Source organism: Rhinichthys klamathensis, unplaced genomic scaffold (genome assembly GCF_029890125.1).
Source record: "Rhinichthys klamathensis goyatoka isolate OS25496 unplaced genomic scaffold, OSU_Roscu_1.1 h1tg000467l_1, whole genome shotgun sequence".
NCBI lineage: Eukaryota > Metazoa > Chordata > Actinopteri > Cypriniformes > Leuciscidae > Rhinichthys > Rhinichthys klamathensis.
This window is the reverse complement of record NW_026606956.1, coordinates 631,406-641,872: the sequence shown is the minus strand read 5'-3', so window position 1 is coordinate 641,872 and position 10,467 is coordinate 631,406. Positions and strand designations below refer to the sequence as shown.

Sequence of the window (10,467 nt, the reverse complement as noted above, 5' to 3'; positions counted from 1 at the left end):
TTATTATCATCATTATTATTATTTTGTTATTTAAATCAGCATTTAACTAAAGACAGTAAAATAAAGATTACCGCAATGTCGAAATAAATTGTAGAATTTTTCACATTACATGGTGACTAAAATATCACAATAAGAAATGTATTAATATTAATACAAACGGTCCTTATTTTCGTGTAAAAACCGTAAAAAACCCATAGACAGTATGAAAAAACCACCCATTCACCCAGTAGGGGTTCAGCTAAAAAATCGGCAGCTGGCAGCAGGAAGTAGCTGTCACTGGCAGCAGGAAGTAGCTGCCGTTGACAGCCGGAAGCCCTGCCAAATTAGGAGGGACCTGCCAGTTCGTGGCAGCCAATCAGTGTCGTCCAACGTAGCAGCAACCAATCATATGTAACTTCGACAGCAGGCCATTTTCATTGGTGGCGCCCGCGAATTTTCAGCAATGGCGGCTGTTTTTGGCGTGGTAAGTTCGTAAATGAATTATCAGATTATAAATATTTGTTGCTCTGTAAATTTTAACTTTTTATGTTAGAGACAGTGTATCTGTGCCTATTGTAGAAACGCAGCTTGTGCACTGTGTGGTCCTGGTTTGTGAGGGGCTACCATTAACTTTAAATACAACGTTATTATTACCATCACCATTAAATATTAGCGTTTGTTAACATGGTAACTTAATCTATTGATTAGAATAAAGGTAGTGCTGATTTATTGGAATTATTGACAAGCTCAGCCTAACGTTACACGTGCAACACTAATAACCATGTCGTTTTTTGTGTATTTAATTTTTCAGGGGATTGTCTGATATCCAACCATTTATTGATTTTTTTATTACTATTGCATTTTTGGACAAAACAGTTCTTTTAAGAACTACCTTTCTTTTTCTTACTCTGTGTACACCCTGCTCTACACCTCTTGTGTAACTGCCAATCAATTATGGCAGGTAAGAAGCCAATTATTTACCAAAATCTTACTAACTAAAGTTCATTTGAGCAGAACATGCAAATACCTGCCCATGTTAAAGATGTAATTAGACTTCTAAAATGTTCTACCTTTATATGTGAATGAATTTGTGTTGCTATTTGAGATATGTTATTTTCTCGTATACACTGCATGTGTAGGAATACCCTTTGCTTTTGGAAAAGATGTCGTCTTTTCTGGGACAGGCAGTTGTCCCTACTGTACAACTGGGGTGATGTCGAGTCCTGAGCACTTTCAGGAAAAGCATGTAAAGCATGCCATATATTTTGAGGACAATGGCATCCGTAAGCATTGTACAAAGCACGCATGCATTTAACATGTTTGTTGTAAGTTAAAATGTATTAACATTCTCTTGTCTTTCTAGAAAAATATTGTGTTCCTTGCTTTTGTTTGAATGCCCGACAAAAAAATAGGTGCCATTGGCATTGCCCTAAGTGTCAGCACATCTTGTGTCGTGCCCCTGACTTTAAAAAGCACCTACATAATCATAGTATGTGCAATGTAATTAGTTAAATTTTAAAGTTTTGTTTCATTTTTATTTCATGTTATGATTAACTCACCTCATCTTTTGTCCTTTTTGCAGATCTTTCAGTTACATGCAAAATTACCAACAAGCCAGACAGTATGTACCTTTGATACTGGTATTTAAGAATGTTTAATATTTGTTGATCTTTGTTTACTTTAACATGTTTATATTGTCCCTCAGAAATGCCATCATCAGAAAAACCAAAGGCAGGGCAGCAGGTCAAGGAACAGCCACCTGTCATTTGTATTGATGAACGAAATGGGATTTTTGTCACCCCAAAAGATGCCCATGGACCTAGAGTCCCTGTTCACATAAAGAAACAAGTCGTCTCGGGGTCTATTGGCTGTGAGTCACCTCTGTGTCGAGATTTTATGAGGATTGGAGTAGAAAGTGGCAATCCAGGCATTGAATGCGATCACCTTCAGAGAACCAATAGAGCTGTGTGCTATTCTGCACCAGCAGCACTTAGGGAAGACTCTTTGCAGTCAATGGTTGACAGTGGCCTGCTGTCCAAAACCCGACAAGATGAATGTGTGCAGCTAAGAAACAAAAGTATTGCTGGTGGTGTGGATTGTGTTTCCCCCATTTTTTGGCATGAGCATACCTCTGTCAGGTTAGTTTATTTTTCTGTGTTTACTGGGGTAAGAGACAGCTGGTGTCAGTTCGAAAGGACCAGAGTCTCTTTTGATAGCCATCTGGGCAAGTGGCACTGCCAGTGCCGCAATAGAATGAGAAGCTGCGTCCACAGATACATGTGCATGTGGTGGCTGTTTCAAGAGAAACCCCACCTCCTTTCCTGTCAAACTGACCCAAATGGTGAAGACAGTGATGTGGATGAAAGGGTCAGAGATGTTGCAGAGACAGAAGTGGCAACACTGGCTTCTACTGACATACAGAAGTTGACAGATTATTTGTGGCGGCTAAAGAGGGTGCCAGAAAACCTTCCACAGGATTTGTCAACAAAAGAACGCCAAATACCAGACTTCTTTGAACCCCTGGAGTCCAACTGTCCTTATTGCCCTGGTCCCACTCCACCAGCTTTGGGGGAGAGGGTACTAATTACACGGCATGGGACAGTGTATGGAATATCTTCAGTGACTCGAGGTTAATTTCAGAAATGTATAGATCTCTTTTTCATGTATTTTCCACAATGTGTTTAACATTTAATCTTTTAAACAATTTCTGTCTTCTCCAGATGTGCCAGTGTATGTGAAGGACTGCCTTGTTTGTAGATGTCCAGTGAGGTTTCAAGAATATCAGTCTGGTTTCCACAATTATGAAAACAGGACCTTTTTGACCATTCCCCTCTGTTCTCTTCTGACATCTGGACTGGCAGTGAGTGACTTAAAAACATGACTTGAATTTTACAAATAATTCTACATGTCAGGTGTGTGTCTGTGTGTGTGTTTATAGAATCATATTGCCCTTGGACGTTTTTTGCAAACAATGGAGGATCATGCCAACATCACTCTTCCACACAATTTGATACGAAAGGCATTTTATCATTTCTCTGCTCTGAGGGAGTACTCCTATGACTATTCATGTGTTCGATGTGGCCACAGCCCTCCAGTTTTGGTTGCAGATGGAAACTGGAAAATTGCATTTGATTTACCTGGTAAGTGAGAGTGTATTGTTAATTGTGAGTGCATATAATGACTGGTCTTGATATATATTTGCTGCTTTGCTCATTGTCTTGGTTGTGTATTAGCACATCTGTTTAAACGGCCAAATTTGGACAAAATCTGCCAAGAGGATACTCAAGTCAATGTGAGAACAAGATGGGAGACACTTGAGAAGGAAATGACTGCTTCTGGGTTCTGTGATGGTAAGTGCTATTTTGGGGGTGGAGTGGGGGCACCCATAGCTTACATCCTGAAATGAAAGTTTTATTTTCCTTTTTGCGTTTTAGGCAACACATTTGCCAATCCTTATTCACATCCCTTGACATACACTGCCTTTACTCCATGGCTGGGTAACTGCTCTAGGGTAAGCGATATTGTTCCAAAGACAGAAGTGTACAAAGGTCTGTCTCAGAAAGATCGTGCTTTCACCTCTAGCTGTGGCTTGGAGATAGATGAAGAAGCCATTTTGCAAGTGCTGGAGTCCAAAACTGTATGTAGTGTACCTTATTCTGTAATGATGTTTTCTACCATTTTTTTTTTCTTTATTAACCATGACTTTTATATTTAGCCAAAGAAAGAAGCCTTGGTGAAAGCCTGCAATGCCCTGGGAGTATCACACGTGGGTAGTACCACTGACTTAATTAACAGACTTGAGGAGCTACTCCTGTACAAGGATTTGTACCCCAAAATGTTTGTTAAGCTTCAAAAGGCTGGTGGTAAGACATTGTCATATGTTAAAGGGTTAGTTCACCCATTTAGGGAAATGTTGTCATTAATCACTGACCCTTGTGTCGTTCTAAACCCGTAAGACCTTTGTTTATCTTTGGAATACAAATTAAGATATTTTTTATGAAATCCGAGAGGTTTCTGACCCCTCCATAGAATGCAATGCAATAACCACTTTCAATGCCCTGAAAGGTAGTAAAAAGTCTGTCTCCAGTAGTTCAACCTTAATGTTACGAAGCAATGAGAATACTTTTTGTGCGCAAACCCAAAAATAATTTATTTCAAAAAATAATGATTATCTTCTCTTCTGTGTCAGCTATTCACGTAGTGTGAACGGTGCAAAGCTTCCGGGTTCTACTTCAGAATGCCGCGTCACTATTGGCCGTCTCCTGCGTCAGCATCACACGCATGTGTCGTGGTGATCACGTGAACCGTGTCGGCTAATAATTAGATGGCATTCTGCCGTGGATCCCAGAAGTGCTGCACTGTTTACCATGTCGGGAGACAAACAGAAAATAAATTGTTGAATAAAGATGTTATATTTGTTTTTTGCGCACTATGTATTCTTTTCTCTTCATAATATTAAGGTTGAACCGTTAAGGTTAAACTATTTTAAAGTGTTTTTCACTACCATTTTGGGCCTTGAATGTTGCAATGATATTGCTGTCTATGGATGGTGCAGAATCCTCTAAGATTTCATCAAAAATATCTTAATTTGTTACGGGTTTGGAACGACATGAGGGTGAGTAAATGATGACAGAAATTCCCGATTTTGGGGGAACTAACCAACCCTTTAAATTGTATTTACATTTCTTTCTTTCTTTTTTGTCATGCATATGAAATGTTTTGAGGATGTTTAATTTTAAAATGTTACACCATTTTTCTTTGTTTTGCCAAATGGAGGTGGTGTTTTGCACATGACCTGCCCACACTCTGTGGTGTACTACCAGTCAGCACTGTGGTGGCAAGAGTCAGCCCGTGATCATGGAGATGCTCTTTTGAGCTTTAAACACCCTCCCACAGTGTATGTGTCCGACATTGCTGGACGTGTTGCAAGACACGTTAATAATCGCACCAACCAACGTTTTTTCCAGCCATATGATGGACGACTTTGTGAAAACACTGCTGCACACATCCAGGCAGCAGCGGAAAAACGACTTGAAGTCCGGTTCCCATGGGTGACAAGTGTTGGCTTCTCATCAAGAAAAGTCTCTGAAAATGAGGCCACCTATTCTTCTGACACTTTGTCCTCACTGCATCCTGTGACAGGAACCAATGCAAGATTCTCTTTGTATGATCGGTTCCATCAAAAAAATCAAAGCAGACAAGAGGAGGTTTTGAGAAGTTTGAAATTGGCACCACACTTAGCTTCTCTTGTTAATTCCTCCGTAGCTGAACAGCTAAACCGGGAGTTGTCTTCCAGCAGATATTCTTTGTGTCAAATGAGGGATGAACATTATATGTTCTCCCTACGACTGTACTTTCATCTTCACAACAAAAGAGTTAATGAAAAATACACAAAAACTTTGAAGATGCAGGCAAAGCATTCAATCCACATTGGCCTACATGGGAAATTGACATTCAGGAATGAAGGTAGTTTTAGTGATTACTGATTTTCAATATTGCCTCTAATGCCCTTTAGATTGTTTCAATTAGCCATTAATGTTTTTTGTGTGCTCTACAGGTAGTACCACAGAACTTCAAGAAGGTAAAGTTGACTTGAATCACTTCAGTAATTGTAAATATCAGGTTTAGGTTTTTATATAAATCATTATTTGGTAGCCAATATCCCAAATGTGCCATGTTTTAATACAAAATACCTGATGGAATGAAAACCATAAATCCATTTTAATCATATTACTTCACCATATTCTAAACTTCTGTATTTTGTAGTTCCACCAAGTTCACCAGAGCCTGACACAGATTGCTGGGGACGGACAAACATACGTGCCAGGAAGGAAACCTCAGATTTCCAGTTGCAAAACCACCCAAACCCACTGGTATGTTTTCACATAAGGAACACAATGTTCAAATGTATTATAAACTGTCTTGATTTTAGATTTTATCTAAAATTTGACATTGACATTTGACAACTAACATTTGACTAAAATTAGTCTGTTCTATTGTTACTGTTTTAGTTTGATCATGTTTTGGATGGGACCCAATCACCAGATGAAATCATAGGTGCCGTGGGTAAAACAGTGTTGAAAAGATCTGACTTGATGTCTTTAGGATTGAACCAGGAAGTGGAGGCAACAGTTAGTGGATATGTTACACAACTTTATTTTAATATATTTTAAGTAACTTGTGATCTATTTTTTTTACCTAACATTCCTGATCCTTATGCAATAGGTGATGAACTGTTGCCTTTCTCAGTTATCCCACATTGCTGGAGAGAAGGTATTATGGGTGTCATTGACAAACCTGTGTAATATAAAGTATTAATGATATTACATATTTGTGCTTTTAAAATTAAGTTGTAACGTGTTTTTTCTTTTTTTACAGGGCAAGGATGTTCATGTTCTTGATTCATATGTGGTGGCCACTTGGCAACCACCTTTGAATTGTGATCCATTTCTGTCCCTGCCGGTAAGTAGTTTTAGAAAGTAGGTTTGATATCCTCCTTTAAAGGGACAGGTTGAGGGTGAGTAAATGATGACATAATTTAAAATTTGGGGAGAAGTATCAATTTTAAGTTATCTTATTTAACTTAAAGTAGTTTAACTTATTGTAATTTCTCAGATGAATTGCCACATTCCAACAATATGCTCTGTTTGTTGTTCCTCTGTTCACTCCAACAGACTGATGCATCCTCAAAAGACTGCATCCTATTTCCTATATGCAAATCAGGTCACTGGACCCTGTGTGTAAGTTGTTGATTTCTTCAAATACCATTCGTTTAATTTTGGAAATATCTTAATCATTGTTTTCATCCAAGGTTTTGCCTGACAGCCATATTTGATATTGTTCATTTCTATGGTAATCATAATTAGACATTAATTGTATTCCCTCTTTATCTTAATAAAAATTGTATACTTAAAAATTAAAACAAGAAATAACCAACCTACACACAGGCAGGCTATATTGTAGGAAGTTTGCTTTGTGTATTCTGCAGGTATTACTCCCGAAACTTAAAAGGATACATGTCCTCGACTCCACTGACCCTAGAGGTTATGGAGATACTGACTGTGTATCAATGTTCAGGTTTACATACTGTATAATTCCATTCCATGGAGTTCCGTGGGGCAAAAAACTGTTCTGTGTTCCAGTTGAAGTTTTATGCATTCTATATACTGTATATATTGTTAATATTTGTTTAATTTTATATAAATCTATACAAAATATAATGGAACTGTTCATTGTTCCATATAACTTTCACCCCCAGTTTTACAGACAAGTCTCAAACTAGTCCCAGACTAAAATGCAGGTTTAACTGAAAGCAACTTCTTAAAATGTCAGTGCCATTGTTTCTTTTAATATTCACAACAGTAAAAAAAACTTCTAAGGCTTGTTTATAAAAGCTACTTCAATGTCCTAATTGAACTAAGGCCTAATCCTGGCATAATCTAAACCCTGTCTGTGAAACTGGGTTTCAAAGTTTTAAAGTCCAGTGGTTCAGTTCAACACTTTGTTCTCTGGCTTTAGATGGGCATAGACAGTGGCATAAAAAAAAAAAAAAAAAAATACACCTGCTCCCTAGTTCTGGTAACTGTCATGTGACTATACCTGTCTATACCCCTCTCTCCCTCTCCCTCTCTCTCTTTCCCTCTTGTTCTCTCTCTCTCGTGTGTATAAAATAATTAACTTTTTCCCTTCTTTTTAAGCTCAATTGCAATAAAGATGGTTCCAGGATCTTGGAAGCTTGTTAAAAATAAGGTATTGATTTCATGTTACAACAATTGATTTATTTGCCATCTTTAGTGCATAAATAAAATGTAAATTTTTCCATTTTGATTTCTTTTCTAGGGTGTTCCAGCACAGTTAGGATCTGTGGACTGTGGAGTATTCATGCTAATGGTAAGTAATTACGGTGTTTTTTTTCCCCCCATAACATTTATCTTAAGGATAACCCAACATCCATAATTGTCATCAAAAGACTATCAGGCTGTTCCCAATGAAAATAGAGTTTCTTTCTTTTTTTCAGGGATTGACAAGTGAATAATTTGATCTATATTTGTAATTATCAAAGGGGTGTATAATACCCCTTTTTACAATATGTAAAGTAAGTCTCTGATTTCCCCTGAGCGTGTATGTGAAAATTTTAGCTAAAAATACCTTACAGATAATTTTTATAGCATATTGCCCAGGAGGAAGCTTGTGTATTCCCTACCAGTTGTTTGTTGTAGTCCTCAAAAAGTGATTTCTGTATAAAGAAAATTCCCTTTGCTTTGAACTTTGATCGTCGTAACTTATTCATATTGCAGATGTTGTTTATGCTCAAACAGCAACATTACACTAACTAAAGTTAGAAAAGTGAAATCATAATCAACCACCCCTTTAAAAATGTGTTATCTGTCTGACAGTATGCACTGTACAAGGTGTTTAACTGGGAGTTTGACTTCACCCAGGTAAGCACTATCCCTTCTCTTAATATTTTTTTAGGAAAGGTATTATTTTTGGACATTTTAAACATCCATTTCCAAATTTATCTTTTGCTTTTCAGAATGATATGGCCCATATCAGGCGGTGGTGGGTGAATCTGCTATTGTCAAAAATGACAAATGGAAGGTATAGATAGAATATGTAAATAAAAACTATTTTGGCTAAGTAATGTTTGGTAATGAAATGCATGTTGTTTTTGTTTTGTTTTTAGAAAGAAGAAGCGCACATCAGCCATGTCGATCAGTGAGGAGGCAGGACAAGTACAGAACATCGAAATCTTGATGGTAGTAGTACATTCAATATGACAGAAGCAAAGAACGAACAGATTTCAAGCCTTTATTTTCTCACAAACTAGTAGCTTTATGACATATCTTATTGTTAAATTAAATGTTTTCATGTATTACCTGCACCCATAGGATGCACATTTTGTTTTAAGGGAGGTTAGGTCATGATGTTTGGAAATGGCAGTATTCATTTTTTGGTTTGTTTGTAATACCCAATAGTTGCCAGACGCTGTCCTGTCTGAAATTCTTCTTCACGTGGTCCTTGAGGAGGGTGATTCCGGTTTGTTAAATCTGTCTTTAGTTTGTTCTAAATTCAGAAGTCTGGTGGATACAGACTCGTTTAGGAGGAGGGCACACTTCTGCTGGCTTGACAGTATGTTTGTATTTACTTTCTTTTACACATTTGATTGAAATGTGGTTTTAAAATGGTAACTGAGAAATGTATTGGTATGTTGCTCCAGAGACGTGCGACCTCTGACATATATAGCAATTGTAAGTCGCTTTGGATAAAAGCGTCAGCTAAATGAATAAATGTAAATGTAATTATGTCTTCAATTATTCTCTTTTTAATCATGCTCATTTTTATGCTCCTCAAATTGAAATATTCAGGTGTAACAAATTGGAGAGAGAAGACATGTCAAGAATATTATCAGATGTACACACTGCAGCCCTGCAGACACTGCAATGACATTTACAAGAACTGCTTACCAGGTGCATCAATTATGAATGAAAATGTGCTTAATGACAAAATGCAATAAGAATAGTCATTCATGTGGCTGCATCCATGTGCACTGTTAATAAGGTAATTTGGATATTAATCTCACAATTTTCTTATGAATCCTCTAGGTTATGTTGGAAGAGGAAAACGAGGAGAAATGCAAGGTTTTTACTCGGAAAACACCCATCCAGGGTTTTGCAGTGATTGGTGTCAGCTGCTGGAGAGTGCAAATTCGTTCACTCTACCAGTTCCAGTCTAAAAGCCTACTTAATCATCTAACTCATCTAACTGCGTAGGACACAACATCATGAGATCGGTTCCATCCAGCACACGGCTTGTTCGTCCTGCTACAATCGGGTAGGAGGTACAGGTCCCTTCAAGCCAGACTGGCCAACAGCCTCTATTCTCAGGCAGTTAGACTGCTGAATAACACCATCCCCGGCTACCTCCTCCTCTCACTTAATCCACTCACTTAACACTACCCAACAACTACAATAACTGTGAACTGGACTTTGCATTGTTGCAGCACACACAATTATACACATTTTCTGGTTAATAGTGATTCTTTGCCTCATATGCCCTTTCCTTGTTTGTTTTATGTCGCTTTCCCTGTTTCCTTGCTATTGTTAATCTCGTTTATCCGTCTATTATGCATATTATCCAACATTGCAATAATTGTGACCGGACTTTGCATCGCTGCAGCACATACAAGTATACTCTCTTTTCCTGGTTACTATTGATTCTCCGCCTCATACACCTTCTTTTTTTTTCTTTTTTTCTTGGTTGATATCTGCCGCTGTGTCCTGTTTACAAAATATGCCCTTGTTGATCTCTTATACCTCCTGAAATTGCACTGTCGACTGATGCCCTAATGTAATTTTGTTGTATCACTGGAATGACAATAAATTATTATTATTATTATTATAACTAATCTTTCTTTTTTTCTAACTAATCTTTAACTTAACTAAAATTCTTTCTTTCTAACTTTGCTAATAAGCTAATAGAAGAGCT

At 37.6% G+C, this 10,467-nt stretch overlaps 1 protein-coding gene across 1 annotated transcript; it reads left to right on the top strand.

The window, feature by feature from the left end:
* Window positions 1–933: 933 nt before the first annotated feature.
* Window positions 934–2,663, top strand: LOC130071954 (uncharacterized). Its single transcript, XM_056236814.1, has 3 exons — window positions 934–940; window positions 1,562–1,600; window positions 1,685–2,663. The coding sequence occupies exons 1-3, from the start codon at window positions 934–936 to the stop codon at window positions 2,611–2,613; spliced, it is 975 nt and encodes a 324-aa protein (XP_056092789.1). The 3' UTR covers window positions 2,614–2,663.
* The last annotated feature ends 7,804 nt before the right edge of the window (window positions 2,664–10,467 follow it).